Source organism: Microplitis demolitor, chromosome 7 (genome assembly GCF_026212275.2).
Source record: "Microplitis demolitor isolate Queensland-Clemson2020A chromosome 7, iyMicDemo2.1a, whole genome shotgun sequence".
NCBI lineage: Eukaryota > Metazoa > Arthropoda > Insecta > Hymenoptera > Braconidae > Microplitis > Microplitis demolitor.
In genome coordinates this window covers 22128122-22153269 of record NC_068551.1, presented here as the reverse complement: position 1 = coordinate 22153269, position 25148 = coordinate 22128122, and the positions used below count along the sequence as shown (strand labels likewise).

Here is a 25148-nt window from a genome sequence, read left to right as displayed (position 1 = left end):
GATATATATATATATATGTATGTATATAAAATATATAAAAATGTATATGTGAGGAGGGTATGTAAGCGATGCCGTTGGTGGGGACGTTGTCTACTCAATTCGCCGTATTTCGGAGCTCGTTCTACTCCCGCTCAGTGTTTAACGTTCAGTTGACTCGGCGATTGGGCAACGCAAACATCTCGCGGTTTTTTTTTTAAATATTCAAATCCTGGACATTATTTATTGTCATAAATATATAAACAAATAAACAAATAAATAAAGAGTAGAGTTCGCTTACGGTAAAAATTAAGGTGTCAAGATTTGGTTCCACCCCCAAAGGGTCAGCGGGTCATTAGTTTGGTAATTAAGTGTCGGGTTGGTTTTTGTTGGTGGCATTAGAATTTTGAGCCGAGGCGCGCCTAGAGGAGGATAATAAAAAGCCTGTGAGTGAGAGATAAAAAGAGAGGGTGTGCGGGCGTGGAAAAAGGAGTTGAGATCACGGAAGGATTCAGGCAACATGGCCACTACTATCGACGACCGGCAGGAGCTCTTGGAGCAATTTCAGACGGTTGGTTTTACAATTTACTATTTTTTTTTTATTCATTATTTGCTTAATTAATTCATTTAATTTATCAGCAGAATTAAAACCGCCGCTGAAAAATTTAAAAATCATGTTTTGAGGTAAAAATTACGTAAGCCAGGTTTTTTATTACATTTACGTCTATCGATCGGTGGGTTATCATTCGCCGCGTGGGATACCTGGGCACCTCGTGTTGATGCCGTTTTTTTTTTTTTACTAGTATAACTTGCCAACCGGCATTCTTAACTTCTCGCCATCCTTTTGTTACTTTTCTCATCATTCGTAATATTTTTTATTTTGAAAACTTTTCAGTCCATTTTTAAATTTCACTCCATTTTACTCCGTCCAATTACTCCAATTTTTTTTACACCCAACCCACTTTCAAAAATTTTAAAATAAATTTAAAAAAAAAATCTGAGCTTAATTAAGAGATAAACTAAAAATTTTAAACATAAACCGGTTAATTAAATGTTTAAAAAATAATCTCTTGACGTAAGTAAATTAAATTGTAATCTACGTCACTGAAGAGTAAATTAGAGATAAAAAAAAATTTTACGGAGTAAAAAACTTTCTTGAGAGATAATTTAATGAAAATACACAGGTGTCTTATCTATTATAAAAATAAATTAATAATGATGCAGTATGTCAGTTAAGACTTTGACGTGTGAATTTATTAAATTTATTTTCATTAATTTTTAAAGACTCAAGGTCGCTAATTCAGCTTTACATATTTATCTACATATGACAGGAATAATACTTGCGGTTTAAAATAAATATAATTGTTTACATGAACGGGGAAAATTTAACAGATGACTCTTTTTCTGATGCGTCATCTTTTTAAACATTAAATTTATAAATTTCATTGATACATCAAGGAAGTAATTAAAATTATTTATTTTATCTTGAAAGTAATACAATTTAATATTATATTATTTAATACTTGACAAATATTTATACTAAGTGCCCATAGGCTGGGTTTAATAAAAAATTTTAATGGTCTGAGATTATTTTGTAGATAAAAAAAAATATATGAAAACCTGGTACTGGTATTTAAATAAAAAATGTGTTCACTTGTTAACATGTGCGTGAACTCTTATGCATTTATGGATCTCTGTCTTTATTAAACCGTTATATATATAATTTATAAAAATTCCTCGAAACCGGAGTAGCGTTTTATTTTTAAAATAACTTACAAAACAAGTTTAAGCGTTTGCGAATATTGAGTTTCAATAAATTCGACCACTATATATACGATAACACAAACTATTAACATGCACTGAAAAAAAAAAATTATTGGTTACCGATTTTGTATTTAAGCTTAAGAATAATTTTCTAGACGGAAGAAAATCAAAATTTATTTTCTGTACTCCGAAAAAAATATCAGCATACTTTGAACTGAGCGCAGATTTTTTCAATTAAGAAGAAGATTTTTAATGAAATCTGCAAAATTTTGTACTAAAAATTTTAATAACATAATTTTTCGTAAAAAGAAAATAATTTTTTCAGTGCGCGAGCCCACGTTAAAAAAAAATTCAAATATTTAAATACTGAAAAATTTTTCATTAGCTCAGCTGTCGACCCAGAGGCTTTTCACTTTGTAACGGTGTTCAGATAAACGATAAATATTTTTTAATAGAAAAAAAAATTTATCTCTAGTGAAATAAAAAATAGAAATTTAATTCTTAATGAAGGCCGTCGATCAAAGATAGACAAAATCTCGTTTGTCAAATTAATATCAAAATATTTTAGGGTAGAGTTTAAGTTTTAAGAGGATAGATGAAATTACATTCTTCCGGCTCGGCATTGTCCTAAAAGTCTTCAATTATTCTATTGATCGTGTTATGCAAAAAAAAAGAACCCTGTCGAGCCCTACTCCAGTCTTCAATACTTGGATTGGTTGTAGTAATATAGATTATATTAAACGGAGGATGTTTTGACGAGGGTGTACTCGGTACTGGTGAAAAGTATTAAGTATTGAAAAAGATGGGAAGTAAACTCACCAGACGTACGTATTTGTATGCCTGCAAGTGTTTCATATGCACACGATTCCACCCCTCGTAATATAAAATATACGCAATGGTTCTCAGTTAGGGTGATAAAGCACCAGAGATATCTGGGCTTAGTTACCAGGGAAACGCCTCAATCTTTAGCCCTTGCACTATTTTTAATGAATGTAATTATTCTGAATCAATAACTGCCTTCATCACAAGCATAATTGTTGCAAAAATTTGTTAGCATCTAAAAAATTTACCGAGACATTTTCGTCGAATTTGGGAACCGCGGCTGAAGTTTTGTGTTATCGCGAATTTATTCTCACTAGAGGGTGTCTGCTGAAGCAAAAGGGCTGACGGAGTACTTGAGTCAACCGTTTTGTCTCTGATTAAGAGTTTACATACACGTTTTTTTAGCACAATTTTCCTGTAGTATTATATCCGACATAAAATAACAATTGTAACCCCGTGTTTAGAAATCCTCCGGAAATTCCTCGCCGCAATATCCTGGTTTTAAATTTCTACTTTGTGCAATACCTTGTATATATAATTATTAACTCTTTTATAAACAATAAATTCCGATTCATTTAATACGCAAACAGTTTTGTTATTATTTATTTAAATAAATTACTCATCACTCGGCCTTGAGTATTTTTATTTTCATTGTGAAATTTATTTTTTTTTTTTTTCGTAAAATTTAACAACGTAATTAAAGTCTGTGTTTTTATAATCATGTTTATTTTCTTTAAATCTCCAGCTACTTATTTATTCATTATTCCCATTATATTAATATATATATATACATATATATATGCATTTGTTACGCAACAATAATTATTCATAAAATAGCTCGTCATTTATTGTATAGACTTTTATTCCAGTGCACTCTACTCAAAATAATAACAATTGCATACATATATGCATATATGTATATATATATAGGTATAGATATATATACTAAGTTGTGTCTAAGTAAAGGCTGGGAAATAATTGAAACTGGAGGCTTTGTTTCCCATAAAATCACTTCTAGGTCTCAGTTCTTACTGTATATTTATATATTTTTTACTTTTAAACTTTTAAGTAAAGACTAAAATAGTTCACCTCTTTTCTCCTTTTGATCTCTGTTCCTTTTAAAATATTCATAAAAAGTCTTATTGACCTGAAAAGAATCGGATCCAAAACTTTTCTCTTATTATGGAAATTAAAATTTTATCATAATTATTATTTATAAAATTTAAATAGACTAATAAATTTATATATATTTTAACATCCTAGATATCGCGGCGAATGCAAATATTAATCATATATTTATATTTACATAAATTCATTTAACAAAGTAACACGTGGGTTCACGACAAGGCTCTGACCTTGGGGCCATGTAAATCAACACACATTTTTTATTCAATATTCAATCATATATATTTTTTTGCAAGCATTTGTATTTTTGAAAAAGTAAGAGTTGGTATAATTTTGATGATAACTATTTTTTATCAGCCGACAAATAGATTAATAAGCAACGGTAGCCTGGCAATTTGATGAAAGTACTCCAATAAAATTTTTTAACGTCTTTACAAGTATTTATAAGCCCATAAAAAATAATTATATTAATTGCGGTATAAAAAAATATATATAAAGTTAAGTATTTGAGTAACTCTTTGGTTGTTATTAAATGGAGTAAATTATTAACTCAGTAGTTATTTAAACGATAAGTATGACAAGCACGTGATCACTTTTAGTAACAAGAAAATTACCGTTTTCACTTCCTTATCATTTCTATTCTTATTATTTTTTATTATGAAATTTTATTTTTTTTTCTTAAAAATGTCGTCACATATTTTTTTTTAATTTTTTAAAATTTTTATCTTAAAAAAAATTTAACGATTGATAAGAGAGGGTGGGGCAAAATGAGACACCATTTTTTAGGAATAAAAATTTTTCATTGAAAAGGGGGGTAAGTTGGCATTAAGACTGTGAAATTACCGGTACTTTTTTTTTTATTCAAAATTTTGAATTTCCCGCGCTGCCCGTATGATCAACTTGCCCCGTTGTTACTGAGGAAAATTTTTTTTTTTACTGAAAACAAGTGTCTCATTTTACCCCACTCCCTTTATACAAAATAAAAAAAAAATTTCCATAGATGACAAGTTATAGAATTTAAAAATGGAGTTGGCAGGCTTACAAATACACAAAATGATTTTTACTTCAATAAATTTATTCAAGCATTAAAAAATAAATTTATAAATTTTTTTTTTATCCATTGCCACAATAGCAATTGATCTATTGAAGTCTGTCGAGTTGAATTATTCGAGAGAAATCGGTAATTCGTTTTAAAAAATCCCAGAGTAATAAATTCTGACATTGACCGCCTGAATTCATTTCACGGTTTTAAATTTACAGTAATTTATATAAATATTTATCGAAAATAAATTTTCTCACACTTTTACTCAGTGAGTTTACCAGATTTATTTTCTTAGTTATAAATCCATTTTTACGTTGTTATGTCATGGCTGAAATAAAGTATGTCCAATTGAATTATTTATCTTGCATAAGAATAAAAAGCATAAATCCGTAATCTGGTGAATAGCGCGAGGCTCGGACTTGGCAATTTATTTAAATTCATAGCTCGGAGTCCATGTGTGTCAAGATGTAGATAGCACATTATTCCTAACGCAGTACAGTAGTGACGTTAAAGTGACTAAACTCAAGATATTGTATAATTGTCCGGTCATATTACTGATGACTCAGTAAGTGATATTAATTGCGATCGCTATTGTGATCATTCTTTCCAATGAAAACTCAACACATTACTCATCTGATCCTTGATTCATCCTTTGTCATTCAAATAAATAATTATTTATTTATTTACTATAATTATATTTTAATATTCAAATCTATATAATCTATGTACACATAAATTACAAACAAAGTGCACGTGTGTTTACTTATTAGACCCCCGGAGTGAACGTCGCGTTGGCACGTGACCTTTTTTTCATTTGTCTATTTTAAGTTTTCCCATCCTGAGAATAAATTTATAAATAAATTCAAAAATTATGGAAATAAAAAAATAATTAATTGTTTTAATTGTCAAAGTAATAAAATTATCAATTAAAAAATCCATTAGGCAGCTAAAATTTTTTTATCAACTTTCAGTAAATTTTATCAGTAATTGTTACTTAGTATCAATTATTAATAATTATTCTTAAAAGCACTTGAGTGATTAAATTTTATTTTTGAAAAAAATTTTTATCAATTAATAAAATAAAATAAAGATTATTAAGATGTTCGAAGAAGATTAATTTGAAGAAATGCGTGCAAGTTAAATGAAATAAAAAAAAAAATAATAAAAACAAAGGTTACAAGTATGAATGAGTTGCCGTTAAAACAAGGCATTGAAAGGAGTAGGAGTTTTTTATTCTCATGATACCAAAGAACATGAGTTATATACACAGTACACCATATATATAATCCTCTAAGTATATATACCTCCACTTGACTAGCCTTTTACACTTAACATTTATATATATCTGTATATCTATATATATTACGGAAGCATATTCTCACCGTGGAGACTTTAAGGGCGGGCATTCTTTGTCTTAGAGTATCCCACGGTGAGCATATTATCCATGTATGTACTTATAATTAATCCTTGCTAGCCTCCAGAAACCTCCATACCGTCATATCACACTACCTGAAATATATAACCCGAGTTCAACGAACCATAATCATTAATTCCGTATACAAACGGGTTTATTTGTATTTTAATTCAAACTTCAATCTACGCGACTAATTGCTAATTCAAATAACGGAGAGCCGGACAAAATTTACCTAAGATTTTATGGCTAATAGATCTAAAGACAGAATTTTACACCGTAATTTTTTATGGTGTATTGATAAAGGCTTAGATAAAATACTTTTTAATTGGACCAACTATTAAAAACTCGTGTCTCATTTTGCCCCGGTCCCTTATATTTTATTCCTCTGATTCTTCCCTAGTATGTAAATTTTAAATTACTCCAACTAATGAATTACTCGAGTTTTTATGTTAATTAAGCTCGGCAATTAACTTGTAATAATAGAAACAATTATTTTAAACCATTGACGGCTTGGTAATAAGAGTGAATAAATTATTTTTTATTTTTCCCGCAATAAAAAATAATTTTTAAAAAAAAGAAAGTGATGGGTATCTTTTAAATTCCTTCTACCAGGTGGTGAGTGTATCGTATCGTTACAACAGTACTCGTTTAGAATACCAAGACACCAAGGAAAAATAAATATATATATGTCCCATAGGTGTATGGGTACTGAAAGTAGTGGGTGCAAGTATTTTATATACATATATATATATATTGTAATGTATAGTATAGAGTATAGTATAGTGGTCTGTACATAACATTCCACACTAAAGATTCTTTGTCGTTGATTCTCGGTCTTGTTTGTCGTTGTCTGGTTTTATTTTTGCCCAGTCCATCGTGACCGGTTTCCCCTTGAACTCAGATTAAAGATACAATGTCCTATAGAACCTAAAAATATATATTTTTAGCTTAAGATCCTGGTAATTAATTACAGAAAAATACATTCTTACGTAAATTACCTGGGGTTATATTATTTTATTTAAATTATATACTCGTGTACTTTGGGTTTAGTACATGGAAAAATTTACGTAAGACTCTTACGTACTGAGAGATTACTGCGAGTATAGAGTTACGCTGAAATAGGTCATAAATAGGATTTATGAACACAGCTAAGTATGAGATTATGTTAAGAAATAATAAAATAGGCTAATTAAATGAATTAATCATCATTTATGAGCCGAGATAACGTTTGTTTGTTTGATCTTTGCTCGCAAACAATTTTACTATAAATATTAAATATTAGATATTATAATATGTCACTTGTATATATTTATATATGGTGTGATTTATTGTGATAATTGATAATGATAATTAGAGTAATTGCTCATTTATTGAGTAGTATTTTTTTTATGGAGAACGCATCGGAAATGGAGAGCGATAGAACAGAACCAAAAATAACTGGCGCGTAATTTTTTAAACTCGTTATCAAAACGATAAAAAAATAATACCGATTGTTGGAGAATCATTAAAAGAACAAGTGATGGTCGTGGTCGTGATTGCGATTGTGACAATGCGTGGGCAATATGAATCACGGGATGTATATCAGTCACTGAGTCACGTAAATATTATTTTTCCGGTTTAAAAGTTTAAATAAAAGACAACATTTGTATGAGGGATTTAAAAATATGTAAACTGTAATGTTGATGTTAATGTTGATGTTAAGTTGAGAATAGGAAGTAAAATAAAATATTAAATGCCGAGCTCGGAGGTCGGTGACCCTTTTGTCCCAAGAGAGCATACGGTTTTAAAGCTCGATGCGAGTAGAACTGACTGCAACTGGATGATAGCAACCAACTAAAGGGCGGAATGATGAGGCGCAAAACGTGGGCACTGGTTATTGCAATTACTCCGGGAAGTCAACATCTTGTCCGGCAACAGGTTTTTAGTTCCATAATGCCCTGACAATTTAAAGATTCTAAGAACCCGCTAATAGACAACCGTCGACGCCCTTTTTACTTTTTATATTTTTATTATCTTAACTATTAATTTTAATTGCCTCACTTTTTTTGACAGCTGATGAAATCTGATCGAAATCATACAATTTTGTACAAAGAGACCGAAACTGTAGAATTTCATTGGAAAAAATAAAAAACTCCGAAATTTTGTTATTTCTAATAAAGAAGACCGGAAATTGGTCAATAAATTAAGTCGGCCTATTTCCGGTCACAATTTTATTTTAAATAAAATCATAGAACTCTGAAAAAATTAAAGTAACTCAATATAGAGTTGAAAAGTTTCAAGTTTTTAGTCAAATTTCGGCTCAGACATAATTTTTAGTTTTTTCACTACTTTTTTATCTGTATTTAATAAAGATCGATAATTACTATCGTGTCACGTTCAATATAACATCTGATATTAATAGACATAATAAATTTGCTAAACATAAAATTAATATATAGTATATATTTATATGTATAATTATTATAATTAAATAACTGATGATGGTAGATGCTGGGTACTTTAAGTGTAAACCAGTTGCAGCTGCTAACATCCACATTTACACTGAGTATTATTCTGTAAAATTATAACTCGGAACATGTGTGTTCCATTGATAAAAAACTATATTAATCTGATAACAAGTACAAGTAAAAATATAAATTATCATTTATATAAAAGGCTAGTAATTAAAATGTATGCGGTAGATAAATAGACATCATAATTAATAATTAAGAATTAGCAGCAAGAAAGAGAAAATGCTGTGACAATAATTGCATGTCTTTAATTCAAGGCCGTCAATTGTCATCCAATATACAAATGTCCTCGACCTGGGAGTTTAACTTGTCTTCATTATTATTATTACTACACACATGTAGCGTACGTGAGAGTAAAAACGTGACGTATGATATAGTGTAGCGTCACAAGCGATACCAGTAGAGTACACCCAGACTAAACTAAGTACATGCTATAAGTATACAAAGTACTCACTTACAAATCTTCTTTATAATTTAAAACCGCGTCATATTATATTATGAATACCTTCCATGAAATCAATAATTTATTTTACCCATAAATATTATTTATGACAATTAAAAAAAAATTTATTGTAATTTCAAATAAGAAAAAAAAAAAAACAAAATAATATATGGAGGTGAAGTTTAATAATTCGTAATTATGATATAAATAAAAATAGCTAGATTTAAACAGTTAGAAAATAAACATAAATAATGAGGAATAAAAAAATTTACTCACTACTTTTTTTTTTTTGTAATAATTTAAAATGATAAAAGACATAAATCTAAGAATGTCTAGCATTCCACGGTGTCAGTCATCTAAGCAACCATAACGGTGACGACATGGGTTACTAACCAGGCCAACTATTACAAGAGTTTGCTGGAAATAAAGGATATTGTTAAGAGAATTATTATTATTTTATACCACATATGCTGCATACATTACAATTAAAAGTTAATGCTGATTTGTCCTTCGGCCGCATTGTACTTGATCTCTGCAGCTCACCATAATCTCTGACTATTTTTTACTCCTTTCTCGCAACTGCATCCGTGGAAATTAGTCCATTGTATTGTTTGCCACTGAGTTTCAATTTTTTTACCGAAAAAAGTAAATGCTCGACTGGGATATTTTTTTTTTTGTAGAACTAGAGTTTAATGTTATAAGAAAACGGTCTAGACGTCGGTTTATGGAATTAGAAGTTAAAGTGAAGAGGAAGGAAGCCAGCAGACGGAAATTGGGTTATGCCTCAAATTGAGGACAAATTTGAATGATTTTATTTTTAGAAAAAATTCAACTCGTTTCCTGATTGATCCTTCACCTAATTAGTAGTTTGTTTATCGTAATTACTACGAGCATCGCGCGGTATTGATAATCGATTAGATAAAACCTGGTTAAAATTCCGTGAATGTATATTTTTTTAGAATCCAATCTGATAACGATAAGCATTGCTAGTCTCATTGATCTGTCGGGCGTGATACGGTCTTTATTGCTGTGGGTTTTATGTAATAGTGCTAATTGAATTTGAATATTTAGTTTTTTTTGTTGGCAAAGTATCCTGGGAATTTAATTAATCGAGCGCGTCGAGGAAATAACGAGTATGGAGATACTGAATATGAAAAAGTGGGACGTCATTGAGGAGTATTTCGAAGACTTTCATAGATTATTTGAACTAGTGGGTTTTAATTTTAATAATTTGGAGAATTGTGTGAGTAAAATTAATAATTTTTGTTGACAGATTGATGAGAACAAGGACGGATTCATCGATCTGACGGAGCTGAGGAACGCGCTGGACATTTGCGGGTTCAAAATGCCAGGCTACAAAGTCCGTCAGATGATTGAGGAGTACGATGACAAGCAGCAGTTTCAGCACAAAGGCCGTCTCTCCTTCGAGGAGTTCGAGAAGCTCTGCAAGGAGCTGAAGGCCAACGAGCTCGGCTCGACGTTCAAGCAAGTGGTCTCCAAGAAAGAGAATCTGGAGACACTTGGTGGCATTTCCGAGGCATCTAGTGAGGGCACCACTCACTCGGTTAGACTCGAAGAACAATTAGCCTTCAGCGATTGGATTAATACCAACCTGGGTAATGATCCCGACCTGAAACATTTGCTGCCGATTGATCCTGAAGGCCGGCTTCTCTATGACAAAGTCAAGGACGGAATTCTACTCTGGTAATTTTATTTTTTTTTTCAAAAAAATCATGTAATTTTGACTGTTTAATTTATTTATTTTTTTTTTTTTTTTAGCAAAATAATTAATCACTCGTGTCCCGACACAATCGACGAGCGGACGATAAACAAAAAAAACTTGACGCTCTACAAAAAACACGAGAATTTAACTCTGGCACTGTCATCAGCTCAGTCAATAGGTTGTAACATAGTAAACATTGACGCCCATGATTTGACAGCTGGTAGAAATCACCTGGTATTGGGATTGCTCTGGCAAATAATCCGCATTGGTCTCTTCAATCAAATAACTCTAGAAAATTGTCCTGGTCTTGCAACGCTGCTCCAGCATGGCGAGAAAATAGAAGATCTGTTGAAATTATCCCCCGAAGCGATCCTTCTGCGTTGGGTTAACCATCACCTAGAGAACGCCGGAATCGCTCGTCGGTGCAACAACTTCCAATCAGACATAACCGACTCCGAGGTTTACACTTATTTGATAAAGCAAATTGCGCCTAGCAGCGCTGGAGTTACTCTGGAAGCACTGATGGAGCCTAATCACATCACGCGAGCTGAAATAATGTTACAGCAAGCTGGCAAGCTCGGCTGCAGGACCTTCGTTACTCCCAATGACGTCGTCAACGGTATCTACAAATTGAATTTGGCGTTTGTTGCCAACATGTTCAATAATTACCCGGGATTAGACAAACCCGCAGAGAATATTGAGGACCTCGGCTCCCTGGAGGAAACCCGTGAGGAAAAGACCTACAGAAATTGGATGAATTCAATGGGAGTATCGCCGCATGTAAATTGGCTGTACTCAGACCTCGCCGACGGGTTGGTCATCTTCCAGCTCTATGACATCATCAAGCCCGGGACCGTCAAGTGGCCGAAAGTCCACAAGAAATTCACTAAACTGAGGAAGTTCATGGAGAAACTCGAGAATTGCAATTATGCTGTGGACTTGGGCAAGCAGATGAACTTCTCCCTGGTGGGAATCGCCGGCCAGGACATTAATGACGGCAATGCCACGCTGACTCTTGCCCTGATTTGGCAGCTTATGAGGAGCTACACGCTATCAGTGTTATCCGGTCTCGTCGGGAATTCCGGGAAAACTGTCGAGAAAGAAATCGTACAGTGGGTAAATTCAAAACTACAGGCCGCTGGTAAAACCAGCAGCATAAAAAGCTTTCAAGATGAAGCTATTTCCAGTGGCAGACCAGTTATTGACCTCATTGACGCCATCAAGCCCGGAATTGTTAATTACGAATTAGTAAAAACCGGCGACAATGAAGAGGTAATTATTTTTTTGATCAACTCGCCTCATAAATAACCAACAGACAATTAATTATTTTTGAATTTATTTATTTTAGGATAATCTGGACAATGCTAAATACGCAATTTCACTGGCAAGAAAATGCGGGGCCCGAGTTTACGCACTGCCAGAAGATATAACAGAAGTTAAACCCAAAATGGTGATGACAGTGTTTGCTTGTCTAATGGCCACTGATTATGTTCCAAACATGGACTCCAAACAAAACAACGTGACGCAGAATAATGTAAACAATGTCAATAATGTCAACAACGTTAATAATGTCAACAATGTCAATGGACAATCATAGATTTAATTTTATTATAATTAATTTTTTTTTGTACGTAATTATATTGTCATTAATTAATTATAATTAATTCATTGTATATATCTCTACTTGGTCGGCTAGATAATTGAGTAATGGGAACCAAAAATTACTGGGGACTATTTTTTTTGACTGATTTTTTCTTTCAGCACCCGCGCGAATATTTTTATTTTTAAATTACAGCTTATAAATTATGTTAATTATTATCGTTATCTTTTGCACGAAATTAAATCAAAATTATGTATGGCATTCCAATAATAATAATAATAGTAATTATTGTTATTATTATTTTATTTAAAAAATATTTTTATAATTTAATTGTATTATTTAATTTAATTGCAATGAAATTAAAATTAATGCGCACAGTGCCATTAATACGTACGGAAATGTCGATAGTTTAGAATATTATCATTTATTTATATATTATATATTATATATATAAGAAAAAAAAGTATATTAATTAATTAATTAATTATATTATTCTTTTTAAATAATTTGTACTTATTAGGTAGTTTATTAATATAATGAAGTCTTGGAATTAAATAGGCGGTAGTTAAAACAAGTAATTAAATAATAATTGATTTGAGGAAAACAGTAAATTTATGAGCATTGATATGAATTAAAATTGCTGTACGAGTTTAAATTAACGCAATAATTGCTTCGTATTTAACGTAATTAGATAATAATTTCTTAAAATTTTAAATCTTTGTAAAATTTATACGTAAATTTTTACTGAGTTTATTTATAAATATACATATGTTACTAAGTGCGGAATTTATAAAATAAATCTGCGAGTAATTAAATCCCTAAGGGGGCGATTGCAATTTTCAAATTCGAATATTTGAGTTTTAAAATAGAGTGCGTGGTTATTAATTATTTGAGAGTGTACATGATTTATATGTAATCGTAATTTAAATAAATAAATTGATATTTAAACTAAAAAATTTTTTTATTACACATTTGAATACATTGAGGGTAAATAATTTTTTTTTTATTCCTTGCGCGCAGGATCGTTGGCAAACAATGTCGCAGTAACGGGCGAGGGAATTCGCTTGAGCTCATCGGCAGCTGGTTCAATTGATTCTAAATACAGATCAATATTTTCGTAACTGTTACCTTTATTTTTCTCAAAGTCAACTGTTGCTATGTTTTGGCTGTGAGACTGGAAACCATAAGGCGCTACGACAAATGTCGTCACTGATGATACCTACAATATTTCAATTTCATTTAAATACTTAATTATTTTTTTTAAATTTTGTTGGTCATTGAAGAAAAAAAATATTACCATAGTGATATTCAAAACTGGAGGTCTATTTTTTGCTTCTTGAGCGGCTCCAAACATATAGGGACTTTTCTTGGTGCATTTATTAATATTTCTGGTCTTATCCATCGCAATCATCGGGCTCTTATCCCCGTAAGCAAACGTTTCAATATGCAATTTGTCACCGCACTTGTTGTCCCAGCGCACGCCCTTGAATTTAATCTGTTTGGAGACTTCGAAAGTCGTCTCGCATTCTCCAATAGTAGAATTTTCCGGACCGACGACTTCAACGAACGCGAATCTCTCCCCTCCTTTGTCAAACTTATCGAACCCGAAATTCAAATGACTGGCAATTGACCTGAACATGTTGAGCTTGGCCTCCGACACCGAACTCGAGATCTTCAGAGCCTTGATCCCGCGCTTTTCGTAAATTATCTCAAACTTATCGTCGATGATATCCAGCATCGGACCCTGAGGCTCGCTCTCTATCATTTTTTTCAACGCATTGTCCATTTCGTAATTGTGTAGCTCCGCTTCCCGTACATGGCACTGCAACGCGTCAGTCCGGTCGTCCTCTTTGATCGAGAATGGCCGACATTTCAAACCAATCGTGACATTCGAGCACATAAATTTGTTTGTTTGCGGATCAGTCAGTGACAAATTAACACCAACCCGAAATATATATTCCGGACCGAATTTCCATACTTCCGGTGACTCTTTCTGACAAACGTCAAATCCAATAAGACCAACTAAAATTTACAAATAAATTTATTTTGTTATTAAACTTAAAAAAGTCATCGCTTTTACTCGATTTTTAAAATGATAATAATAATTTTGAGTACTCACTGACGAACGGTATCAAACTCAGGGTCTTCATCCCGGTAAGTTAGATAAGATTCTGTAGCAGTAATAATAAAGTAACGCATAGAAGATACTTACAACGGCTTTTATATTAATTCATAACATCTATTACAACTTGATGCGTATTATGATTAGTATAAATTGCGAAATTGCACTGGACTTTAAATGTACTCAGCTCATCGGATTGACATTCATCACCCATTTAATTGGATAATAGTTATTATTATATATTAGAAAATTACATTCACTCAAAATTCTAAATAATAATAATAATAATAATTGTAATAATGAATTTACTACATTGTATATATGTATTTGATGGCATTAAATTTATATCAAAAGCAAAATAAATAATTTAAAAATTTAGTTGCCGCTGAAAAATAAATATCTGAATTAATTAATATATTTAATGCAGATAATAAGTAATTATTTAATGCAGACAATAAGTAATTATTTACCATTTGATGTGGGGGAGCCAGCCGATTAATGGACAAATCGGATATTTGAGCAGCACATAAGAAAATACAAAAACAATTGTAACAGTTATGAACACAAATAAATATTTACAGTAATTTTTTAAAATATTCAAACAAATAAAATGTCTTGTTTGGACGGTATTGTTGTAATTTAATGAGTCTATTGATAATGTACCGGGTACTCGGCTCATTTTGTTGTTAATTTTATTATTATTAATAAGATAAATGTCAGTTTAAATAGAGACGTAGCCGTGAGATTGAGTAACAGAGTACCGTTGATGACGAAATTCAAAAACAAACTGATGTCGAAGGATAAAATCTTGAGCTTTTAAAGCGTCTGCTGCCGCTGCTGCTACTTATTCTTATTATTATTTTTTTTATTCAACTTATTTATCTATTTGCAAATCCAGGTAGATGTTAAACTGATGTTACAAGTCGCGAGCTCACAGATATGAAAGTTCAATAAATTAATATCGTTATTGAATACTGGATTTTGTCGAGCATGAAATTCAAATTGACGGGATATGAGAATTGACCAAGTACTTTTATTCAATAAAATTTTTATTTCCTCCGGTATCTCATTTTATTGGGCGACGAGTTGAATTTTATTCAATTCTTTACTATTTTATATTTGCTGATAAAATATTATTATTTTTATTTTTTATTTCTATTCTACCTGCAAAAAATATATATAAAATACAAAGCATGATAAAAATAAAATTATTTAATATCAGTTGTCATTGTTATTTTTTTTTTAATCAGCGTCTGACTGGATTAATCACAATATCATCGATCTGTAATTATTAATACAAATATTAGTAAACTAATTAAACGAAAAATGAATAAATAAAAATTTAAAAAACATACTTGGACATGCGGGGGTGCTGATAGCGCGAACATCAAACAATCGGCCAAGTCCTTGCTCTCCAAATACGGAGCGATGTTGTAAATTTGATCGTCGAATCCGTTGGATGAGAGAAACTCCGTTTTGACGAGAGCGGGATAAAGTCCCTGGATAAAAAAATTTTCATTGATAAATCAAACATTGCATGCACATACATTTATGATAGATATGTCAGCGTACAGTGACTCGTATTTTATCTTTGTTTTGACGTATCTCCAACTTGAGTGTCTCAGTGAGTGCGCGCAATGCAAATTTACTTGCGGGATATAAATTTATCGGCATCGGAGCTATAGTTGGATTGATACCAAAAACGCTGTAATTTAATAATATTATTTCGTTTTTATTGGAAACATATACTTTCATAAATATTTAATATCATACTGATATTTATATCAGCGTATTGATTACACTAGAAATTTTTTTTATGTTCTAGGATAATTTTCATTGGAATGCAATGAAATTCCAAATAATTAATCAAGATATTGAATTACATTTTAATTTTTAAAATTTGAAAAGTACAGTACTAATTTTTTTTCAATTATTTGTAATTTAAAATTAAAAATCAATTATTTTTAAAATTAATTAACTTATGAATAATTAAAAATTTTAGAATTTTCTTTAAATTTAATGAACTTACCTGTTGATATTGAAAATGTGCGCTTCATTTTTATGTTTGCGCATTGACTTCAAAGCCTCTCTTATGCAAATTGTCGGGGCGATGACATTTAAATCCATGACTTTACGAAAATCTTCAGTTTTCCCGGCTATAAATAAACATATAAATTTTAGTATTGATAATTTATTTACTAAAAAATTAATTACCTCCAAGTGTTCCTTCTCTGACGGACCCAGCATTATTGACCAGTACATGGACACCACCGAAGTTTGTGTCGGCGTACTCGAATGCCTTCATGATGTCGCGTTCGTCGAACAAATCGCATTTCATGTAATGAAATGTATGTTTAGAGGAAGTATTTAAACTTGATAATTCTTTGAGTTTATCTTCGCGACGAGCTAGACCGAGGACATTTAACCCACTGGTAGCAAGAGCCTTAGCAATAGCTGCGCCTATTCCAGAACTGGCTCCAGTGACGACCGCTAGCTTTCCGGCCCAACGTTCCATTCTCGCCGGGTTTTAATTAAATACTGAAGAGCAAAGTACGCAAAGCCATTGCTGGCAGTGTTGTAGTTTGCTCAGTTCATACATATATAACATATATTTATACAAAAAGTATACTTAGTATATGATACCAAGAGTTGGAGACATACAGCCAAGATCAACGTTCAACGGTATCGCGTAACTCGCGATTAATTTTGAGGTTTTAAAAGTATCAACATATTTATTTATTTCTTCATATATTGTTTACATAAATAATTATTATCAATCATTTTTTTTAGGTCAATCGCAGTAATTATAATTTTTAAAGCAATCAATTTTTATTTAATTTGACGGTCGAACTTGATCAGTTAAGCGGGAGAAAATTTAAGGCGCGAAAAAATTTTGACAAATGAAAAAATTCAAATATTTTTAAAGATAATTATTTATTACACATATTAGTATTTTTTGAACATAAAATTAATGTAAGGACTAATGGATAATTTCATATTTAATTGAATAAGAGATGTATCGTCATGATGACACTGCAGTAAAAAAGAATCATTGGATTTTTATTTTATTTAAATTAATAACTATGCTGATAGAAATGGAACTGAAACATAATCAGAATCGTCGATGTCAGATAGCGATTTATCTATAGATAAATTTTCGATTCTATCAACAGAAAGACAATTGTTGTATTTATCAGACAATGATTTGCCGGTAAACGAAAGTTGAACTTCATTTTCTATACAAGACTTAAATTTATACTCCGTAATATTGACAGTATGGACAAATGATTTCAATGAACTGCTGCCTGCATCAGAAACTTTAGAATGTCCTTTGGAACACGAGTCAACGTCTCTTATTTTTTTGAAAATTGAAACCATACCCGATTTTACAAAATTGTTAGTTTCGAATAAACGAGTACGAGGTCTTTCATCATTATTTGATTCTTCTATTTTTATTTCAGCCATGCACTCCCCATAAGTCGTCACTTCCTGGACACTAGTCTTATTGGAAATTAAATTCTGAATCCATATGAAATTCATCTGGTTAGCGATGTCCCAGATCGTTGAAATCCGGTCCTTCTTCAATCTGTTACTCATCAGAAGCGATGTGACCCCCGTCTCATTGAAAATTATTTCAAACGGTTGACAATAATATAATTTTCCACTACTGCATTCCCAGGACGTCTTGACATGCTTCTCTTCTAAAAGAGTATCCATTGGAGTCGTTGGGTCTTCAGACTTGACAGACGTTTCAATGTAAAAATTTCTACTAGCGCACCGGGTTTTTTGAGATCCAATGGCTTTGCAAATCAAATCTACTGTTGTTTTTATACATTCTGTCGTCGAATCAGTCAGTTGTCTTTCTTTGTTGCTTTCAAACTTCAAATAATAAGTCGGAGTGGCAATGAAAGCTAAAAGAAAATTATTTATTCAAATAAACTATTGGGTTTGAATGTATATTTAAGACACTTACCCAATGCCAAGGGCACGAAAAACTGAACCATGGTGCGATCACATCGAAAAACGCGCTTACAATATAAAGCTCCTGTTATTTCAGACCCGTATATATATCCCGAACACGATAACAAATTATTCAATTAGATTTGATTAAAATAAAGTAGAGAAGTTAAATAATTTTTATATTTATTTCGTTGGCCATAAAAGTTAAGCTTCTTGCGGTCACCCAAAATAAAAATAATGTATAGTATAAAAACTCTAATCTGTCATCTTTAGAAACATGCATTTTTTAAATAATAAATTGGAGGGAAGAGAATCAAAAAAATTCTTGTTGCTGATTTATAATTCAAATAAAATTTTTAATCCTTATCAAAACATAAAATTACAAATAGAATCCATGTAATATTAATTATTTAATCGCATGGTATAAATGAGTATATATATATTCACATAAAATCCGCCAATTTTATTTGTTTGTGTACGCAGTGACAGTGAGCTCGTCAATCTGAAAAGATAATAATTTACGTTGTGAGGAAAATGGTAATTATGTTGTTGTAATTAGCGCTCTTTATACTTACTTGCACATGAGGTGGCGCTGAAAGCGCGAAGATAACACAATCGACAATGTCTTTACTTTCTAAATAAGGCATTACATTTAGTATTTCATTGATTCCGTCAATTACATTTATTATTTCTGTTTTAACTATTCCTGGATGAATTCCCTGCAATTCAAAAAATATTAACAAATTGTTATCATTGTTAGATTAAATAATTAATAAAACTTACGGTAATTCGTATTTTGTCATTATTTGTTTTTATTTCTAGTTTCAATGTCTCCGTCATTGCGCGTAGAGCAAATTTACTTGCAGGATATAAATTTACTGGTATTGGTGATATTGCTGCATTATGGCCCGCAATACTATAATTTATATATTTTCATTGACAATAATAATAATAAATTATATGAAAAAATTACCTGTTGATATTGATAATATGTCCCTCGTTTTTATGTTTGCGCATTGATTTTAACGCCTCTCTGATACAAAGAGCAGGCGCGAGTACATTTATATCCAAAAGTGCACGATAATCTTCTGTTTTTGCATCTAAAAAATTTTTTTAATCAATAAAATATAAGAAAAAAAAAAAAATTACTTACTTTCAAACGTGTCATAAGTGAGAATAGCCGCGTTATTAACTAAAATATCAACACGCCCGAAATTCTTCTCTGCGAACGCAAAGGCATTTAGAATATCTTGTTCGTTACGCAAGTCGCACTTCAAATAATGAAACGCGCCTTTTGAATTTTTCAAACTGTTTGATAACTCCTGGAGCCGATTTTCACGACGCGCAAGTCCGAGAACATTAACACCCAGAGTAACCAGTTCCTTAGCGAGGACTTCGCCAATTCCGGAGCTGACTCCCGTTACGATGGCGAACTTTCCTACCCAACGATCCATGCCTGCGGATGATTATTGTGAAACTATTTGTGAAAAGTCGAGACTGGAAGATAAATGCTGTTGCAGCGACACACCAGCACTCAGCTTAGCAAACCGGTATTTATGTAAAAAGCTAATGTCTGTGAGCCATTTAATTCAGCCGATTAAATAAAAGATAATTGATATCTCCAGGCTGTCAAGTCATCATGAATCTGCACTTATCAAGGTCTTTTTTATTATTTATTCAATGGTAAACAAATAAGCTTGAAATTATCTTGACAATACGGTAATTGAAAAAAAAAATTTCCTCAGGCTCGGAAAAATTAAATTATAAATTCATATCCAATTTATTAATTCGTTTTTTACAATATAATAAAAATTTATAATTTGAAACTCGTTTATTTTACAGACTAATTATTTTTTTATTTATTTGCAGCAAAGTAGCTAAAATGAAGCTATACTGATAACATCAGAGATGTCTTATCAGTTTAAATAAAAAGACATTATCTAGACAGATTATTTAAAAATTTGATAACTTTTGATTGGTAACTCTACAGATAATATTTGTGTGCATAAATTTTATGATTTTTTTGTGTACGCAGTGACGGTGAGCTCATCAATCTGAAACAATGTAAGTGTGGATGCTGTTAAAGAGACTGTAATTAAGCGATTGCAACATAATTGGCGTACATACTTGAACATGAGGCGGAACTGATAGCGCAAATATAACACAGTCGGCTACGTCCTTGCTGTCCAAAGCCGCTAATACATTGAATAGTTTATGAAGTGATTCTGTTGTATCACATATTTCTGTATCAACTACACCCGGATGAATTCCCTTAAAATATTAATAATTAATTATAACTTATTGTTATGGAAATCTTAAATCGAATTATAAAATTTCAAACTAAGATGCTATTGTTACTAGTTTATATATTTATCTCTGCTTAATATGTTATACTCTGATAATATGAATAGTATCTTACGGTAACACGTATTTTGTCATTATTTGTTCTTATTTCTAGTTTCAATGTCTCCGTCATTGCGCGTAGAGCAAATTTACTTGCAGGATACAAATTCATCGGTACAGCAATTACTGTTGCATTGAGACCAAGTATACTAAAATTTTAATATTATTATTATTATTAATTATAGTAATAATAATTATAATAAAAAAAACAATTACCTGTTGATATTGACAATATGTCCCTCAGTTTTGTATTTGCGCATTAATTTTAGAGCTTCTCTGATGCAAAGAGCGGGCGCGAGAAGATTTACGTCCAAAAGTGCACGACAATTATCCGTTTTTGCATCTAGAAAATTTAATTCATTAGAAAAATTTAAAAAAAGTAATAAAACTTAACTTACCTTCAAGTGTGCTTTCAAAGACGAGACCCGCATTATTTATCAATATATCAACGCGTCCAAAATTTTTTTCTGCGAATGCAAAGGCATCTAGAATGTCTTGTTCCTTACGCAAGTCGCATTTCAAATAATGGAATGTTGCTTTTGAATTTTTCAAATTTTCCGCCAAATCTTGAAGCCTATTTTCGCGACGTGCTAGTCCAAGGACATTCACCCCCGCGGTAACTAATTCTCTGGCGATAGATTCGCCAATTCCAGAGCTAACTCCAGTGACGATTGCATATTTTCCTATCCAACGATCCATTTTCGCTGATAATTATTGCGATACTAATTGTAAGTAAACGCAGTTGCAACTGACTGCCGTGTAAAGAGACAGGCTTTGCAACTTATGTTCTAATTTTTTTATTTAAAACTATTAAACTTTGAGACTGAATATTATAGATAGTAAATGGATGAAAAAAATATAACCTATGTGTCCGAATATCATAATGCAAATGCTATTACCAAGGCCATAGCTGCACATTTTAGTTTATTTGTTATACTTAAAAATGGTTACAAATTTTATAGGGAAATAAAAATGCTTTTAACAATTTCATGGACTCTGAACTCCGGTGACAGTGAGCTCGTCAATCTGCAATAAATGTAAATGTTTATTGATGTATAAAAAAAAATCCCAGTGTCAATTAAGTAGACAATTAGCATACGAACTTGAACATGGGACGGAACTGAAAGTGCAAATACAACACAATCAGCAACATCTTGACTTTGCAAGTACGGTATTGTGTTAAACAAATCGAGGAAAACTTCAGATGTATTCTGCATTTCAGTTTTCACTAATCCAGGGTGAATTCCCTTAAACAGAATAAAAGTTTTATTAAACAAGAAGACATCAAATTCGATATACAAACATGAACTTACGGTCACACGAATTTTATCTTTATTTTTTTTAATTTCTTCCTTCAATGTATCTGTCATTGCTCGCAAAGCAAATTTAGTTGCTGGATAAAGGGTCACTGGCAGAGGTACCGTTGCGCGAAGTCCAGCAACACTGAAATTATAGTTTTCTATCAATAACCAGTTAAATAACAATAATAAATAAAATTACCTATTGATATTAATAATATGCCCCTCGATTTTATTCTTACGCATCAATTTCAAAGCTTCTCTGATAAATAGAGCTGGCGCAAGAACATTAACGTCCAAAATCGCGCGGTACTCGTCAGTTTTCGCGCCTAAATAAAAAAATTTATTATTTAATTACTTAATTAATTGAGAAAAGATAAAATTTGTTGCTTACTTTCAAAAGTGTTTTCAAAAACGACTGCTGCATTGTTGACCAAAATATCAATGCGTCCGAAATTTTTATTCACATACGCGAAAGCACGCAAAATATCTTGTTCGTTACGCAAATCACATTTCAGATAATGAAATTCACCTTTTGATTTTTTAAAACTATTTGACAAGTCTCGGAGAAGGTTTTCACGTCGAGCTAAACCGAGAACGTTTATTCCACCAGTTACGAATGATCTCGCAATGGCTTCGCCTATTCCGGAACTTACTCCCGTAACAATCGCAAACTTTCCTGCCCACCGATCCATTCTCATTCGCAGTTATTACACTAAGTGCTGCAAACTATACTGATTGCTCAATAAATATATGTGTACTTGATGAGACTTATCGCTTTTAGAGATAGCAATTGAAATGACAGATGATACCAATAATAAAATACGAAATTCAATTTATGTAATTGGTCAGGAACGTACTTTTGTTATCTTATCTAAACTTATTCATTATCATATTACAAATTTTTACACTAAAAAAAAACAATAACTTTTGTAAAGACAATATTTTCTTAAGTAGTAAATTAATAAAAATTATCACATTATTAATTTCATATATAAGTTGAAGAATAATTTTCTTTACAGAAAAAAATACAATATTTCTAAAAGTCATTTTTTCTCTTAGTGCATTAGCGAGTTTATTTTTAAAAAATTAAATAACATTTTATAAAGCAGACAATTAAATTTTTATTCAATATTTTAATTTATTATGCAAACTTACTTAGTAAAAATATTTTTAAACATGCTAGACAGTTATCTATTAATATATATATATATATTAAGAGTATATAAATTTTTTAAGCACTGGGTACATGGAGCTAATTAATCTTTGTCTTCTTTAGAATTTCTCTCAGGACTTTCGTTGCTCTCCTCAGATGATTCATCACCATAAAGCCACTGCCCGGTTATTATTCCCGCGGAAGCTGGATTTTCAATGCTCGTGACATTTTGCTCGTCCTTAATCATCGAGTCAAATATAACTGTTATGTTTTCCCTCATTTTTTTGTACTCGGATGTGCTGTTTGAGTCTTTCAGCTCGTGAAGCTCTAAGGCCGTTTGGGTTGATGATATAAATGTTCCTCTGTCCACAATCACTGAACTTTGCGAGGAAGTCTACAAAAATATTCATAATAATTAATTAAATAAATAAATAATTTAATAAATTAGATAAACAAATACTTACAATATTAACAGACATTTTTGGATTTTCGCGCCAGCTTTCACGGCTGCCAAAGAAATACGGCGAAATAGATTTACAATTTTTCAAATCCCGGGTTTTGTTGATAGTGACGCGCATATTGGGACTCCACATTTTGTATTTGCCATTTTTTTCTTTTGTAATGAATTGTTTTGCTCTAGTGTCATTTAGTTTAACGTTGTAAGTAGTAAAACATTCTCCCGTGGTAAAGTTTTCCCAATTATGATAAACTCCTTCAGTTTTTCCCACCATATCTATTCCAGAATGCAGCTGGTTTGCAATGTATCTCAATTTGTCTAGAATAAGCGGTGATATGCTCGCAGGAACTACCATTTCCTTGATACCCAGAGCATTCATCTTCAGTTCAAAGTGTACCCCGGTCGCGGGCTCAATCAATGCATCGCCGGTCATAACTTTTGGTGGAGATGTCGAGTTTGTAGAATCATGAAATCCCAAAAGCATTTTGGAGTCTTCTAGATAACAGTGCAGAGCCTTCAGTGTCATGTCAACTGGACGGCATTTCAATTGGGTCGTTAAGTTGAACGACATTTTATGATCTGATTCTTGAGTCTCATTCACTCGGGGAATCATTTCTGCGTTGTAAGTCACATTGTATACGACCAAAGTATTGATCCACGAATCACTGTGGTTTAGTTGGGTCACTTTTTATTTAAATAAATATTTATTTTGATTAATGTACTGGTAAAACGAATAAGGAAGTAATAAACTTTAAAAAAACTTACCAACTAGCAGAGGAAGAATAAGAAACTTCATGATGGGATAAGATTATTCGGTAGATTAGTTGAATTCCCTATTCCGTGGCTTCTTTTATACTGACACTTGTCTTCTAAACCAATTACCAAGATAATTTTCATTAAATATAATTATGTAACATTGATATGTCTGCATTATGATGATTGAGACACGTCAACTGTTACATTACTCATAATCCGACCGTGCTGACCATACATTTAATTAATTTATCTTATTTTATATAATTAAATTAAATTTTATATAAAATTTTTCGAATTTCGTAAACTTGTGACTAATTTGTATGAAACGAACTTAGAAATTAGAATTACCTTTTGAAAAAAAATAAACGACTGCAAAAGCTCCAGTTTGTGGCTGCTCTGATACTGAGGCTCCGAAAGCTGGGGAAGCCCTTAAGACCTCGGTAGATCCTAGCGTCAGCTACCTCGCGATTGGTGCGATTCCCCACCACTTTCTATGACCAATCAGAGACTGGTCCAGAAAAGTAATTTGGGTTCAGTTTATTAGCGAACGGCCCAGAATATTTGGAAACTGCTGACTA

At 31.7% G+C, this 25148-nt stretch overlaps 6 protein-coding genes across 8 annotated transcripts; 1 reads left to right on the top strand and 5 right to left on the bottom strand.

Moving 5' to 3' along the window:
- Window positions 1–129: 129 nt before the first annotated feature.
- On the top strand, window positions 130–13368 carry LOC103569445 (plastin-3). The gene is made up of 4 exons (XM_008546748.3): window positions 130–547; window positions 10369–10799; window positions 10875–12090; window positions 12167–13368. The coding sequence occupies exons 1-4, from the start codon at window positions 497–499 to the stop codon at window positions 12413–12415; spliced, it is 1947 nt and encodes a 648-aa protein (XP_008544970.1). The 5' UTR covers window positions 130–496; the 3' UTR covers window positions 12416–13368.
- LOC103569447 (farnesol dehydrogenase) lies at window positions 13367–17070 on the bottom strand. 2 transcript variants are annotated; one of them, XM_008546751.2, is made up of 6 exons: window positions 16755–17070; window positions 16570–16696; window positions 16113–16245; window positions 15896–16039; window positions 15011–15822; window positions 14569–14925 (listed from the first exon to the last, which is right to left on the bottom strand). In XM_008546751.2, exons 1-5 carry the CDS (start codon window positions 17053–17055, stop codon window positions 15787–15789), a joined length of 741 nt encoding a protein of 246 aa, XP_008544973.1. In that variant the 5' UTR covers window positions 17056–17070; the 3' UTR covers window positions 14569–14925; window positions 15011–15786. The 2 variants fall into 2 exon arrangements, with proteins under 2 accessions (XP_008544972.1, XP_008544973.1); XM_008546750.3 differs by lacking the exons at window positions 15896–16039; window positions 16113–16245; window positions 16570–16696; window positions 16755–17070 and adding exons at window positions 13367–13637; window positions 13716–14440 and having other exon boundaries at window positions 14538–14925; window positions 15011–15754.
- Window positions 17071–17547: 477 nt separating this feature from the next.
- Window positions 17548–18682, bottom strand: LOC103569448 (uncharacterized). Its single transcript, XM_008546752.3, has 2 exons — window positions 18514–18682; window positions 17548–18451 (listed from the first exon to the last, which is right to left on the bottom strand). The coding sequence occupies exons 1-2, from the start codon at window positions 18542–18544 to the stop codon at window positions 17622–17624; spliced, it is 861 nt and encodes a 286-aa protein (XP_008544974.1). The 5' UTR covers window positions 18545–18682; the 3' UTR covers window positions 17548–17621.
- A 160-nt stretch (window positions 18683–18842) lies between these two features.
- Window positions 18843–21674, bottom strand: LOC103580324 (uncharacterized). The gene is made up of 10 exons (XM_008546841.3): window positions 21302–21674; window positions 21120–21246; window positions 20920–21052; window positions 20562–20771; window positions 20049–20073; window positions 19654–19956; window positions 19474–19600; window positions 19284–19416; window positions 19076–19219; window positions 18843–19002 (listed from the first exon to the last, which is right to left on the bottom strand). Exons 1-10 carry the CDS (start codon window positions 21600–21602, stop codon window positions 18964–18966), a joined length of 1542 nt encoding a protein of 513 aa, XP_008545063.1. The 5' UTR covers window positions 21603–21674; the 3' UTR covers window positions 18843–18963.
- Window positions 21675–21773: 99 nt separating this feature from the next.
- LOC103569449 (farnesol dehydrogenase) lies at window positions 21774–22961 on the bottom strand. Its single transcript, XM_008546753.2, has 5 exons — window positions 22596–22961; window positions 22404–22530; window positions 22217–22346; window positions 22007–22150; window positions 21774–21929 (listed from the first exon to the last, which is right to left on the bottom strand). The coding sequence occupies exons 1-5, from the start codon at window positions 22900–22902 to the stop codon at window positions 21891–21893; spliced, it is 747 nt and encodes a 248-aa protein (XP_008544975.1). The 5' UTR covers window positions 22903–22961; the 3' UTR covers window positions 21774–21890.
- A 356-nt stretch (window positions 22962–23317) lies between these two features.
- LOC103569450 (uncharacterized) lies at window positions 23318–24987 on the bottom strand. Of its 2 annotated transcripts, none has more exons than XM_008546754.2 (4): window positions 24919–24987; window positions 24580–24683; window positions 23822–24498; window positions 23318–23751 (listed from the first exon to the last, which is right to left on the bottom strand). In XM_008546754.2, exons 2-4 carry the CDS (start codon window positions 24608–24610, stop codon window positions 23461–23463), a joined length of 999 nt encoding a protein of 332 aa, XP_008544976.1. In that variant the 5' UTR covers window positions 24611–24683; window positions 24919–24987; the 3' UTR covers window positions 23318–23460. The 2 variants fall into 2 exon arrangements, with proteins under 2 accessions (XP_008544976.1, XP_008544977.1); XM_008546755.3 differs by having other exon boundaries at window positions 24580–24680; window positions 24919–24964.
- Window positions 24988–25148: the final 161 nt, after the last annotated feature.

What these genes read in the sequence shown, in the direction of transcription:
- LOC103569445 (XM_008546748.3), top strand. Translation starts at nt 497, where the DNA reads ATGGCCACTACTATCGACGACCGGCAGGAGCTCTTGGAGCAATTTCAG. An exon ending in AAGGACGGAATTCTACTCTG is followed by an intron (nt 10,800 to 10,874) that starts GTAATTTTATTT and finishes TTTTTTTTTTAG; the next exon opens with CAAAATAATTAATCACTCGT. An exon ending in AAACCGGCGACAATGAAGAG is followed by an intron (nt 12,091 to 12,166) that starts GTAATTATTTTT and finishes TATTTATTTTAG; the next exon opens with GATAATCTGGACAATGCTAA.
- LOC103569447 (XM_008546750.3), bottom strand. Translation starts at nt 14,568, where the DNA reads ATGAAGACCCTGAGTTTGATACCGTTCGTCA. An exon ending in GAGTTTGATACCGTTCGTCA is followed by an intron (nt 14,441 to 14,537) that starts GTGAGTACTCAA and finishes TGTAAATTTTAG; the next exon opens with TTGGTCTTATTGGATTTGAC. An exon ending in CAGTTTTGAATATCACTATG is followed by an intron (nt 13,638 to 13,715) that starts GTAATATTTTTT and finishes GAAATATTGTAG; the next exon opens with GTATCATCAGTGACGACATT.
- LOC103569448 (XM_008546752.3), bottom strand. Translation starts at nt 18,544, where the DNA reads ATGGTTCAGTTTTTCGTGCCCTTGGCATTGG. An exon ending in TTTCGTGCCCTTGGCATTGG is followed by an intron (nt 18,452 to 18,513) that starts GTAAGTGTCTTA and finishes ATTTTCTTTTAG; the next exon opens with CTTTCATTGCCACTCCGACT.
- LOC103580324 (XM_008546841.3), bottom strand. Translation starts at nt 21,602, where the DNA reads ATGGATCGTTGGATAGGAAAATATGCAATCGTCACTGGAGTTAGCTCT. An exon ending in AGCTTTTTACATAAATACCG is followed by an intron (nt 19,957 to 20,048) that starts GTTTGCTAAGCT and finishes AATCATCCGCAG; the next exon opens with GCATGGATCGTTGGGTAGGA. An exon ending in CATATTATCAATATCAACAG is followed by an intron (nt 19,417 to 19,473) that starts GTAATTTTTTCA and finishes TATAAATTATAG; the next exon opens with TATTGCGGGCCATAATGCAG.
- LOC103569449 (XM_008546753.2), bottom strand. Translation starts at nt 22,902, where the DNA reads ATGAGAATGGATCGGTGGGCAGGAAAGTTTGCGATTGTTACGGGAGTA. An exon ending in CATATTATTAATATCAATAG is followed by an intron (nt 22,347 to 22,403) that starts GTAATTTTATTT and finishes CTATAATTTCAG; the next exon opens with TGTTGCTGGACTTCGCGCAA. An exon ending in AAGATAAAATTCGTGTGACC is followed by an intron (nt 22,151 to 22,216) that starts GTAAGTTCATGT and finishes ATTCTGTTTAAG; the next exon opens with GGAATTCACCCTGGATTAGT.
- LOC103569450 (XM_008546754.2), bottom strand. Translation starts at nt 24,610, where the DNA reads ATGAAGTTTCTTATTCTTCCTCTGCTAGTTG. An exon ending in TATTCTTCCTCTGCTAGTTG is followed by an intron (nt 24,499 to 24,579) that starts GTAAGTTTTTTT and finishes TTAAATAAAAAG; the next exon opens with TGACCCAACTAAACCACAGT. An exon ending in CAAAAATGTCTGTTAATATT is followed by an intron (nt 23,752 to 23,821) that starts GTAAGTATTTGT and finishes ATATTTTTGTAG; the next exon opens with ACTTCCTCGCAAAGTTCAGT.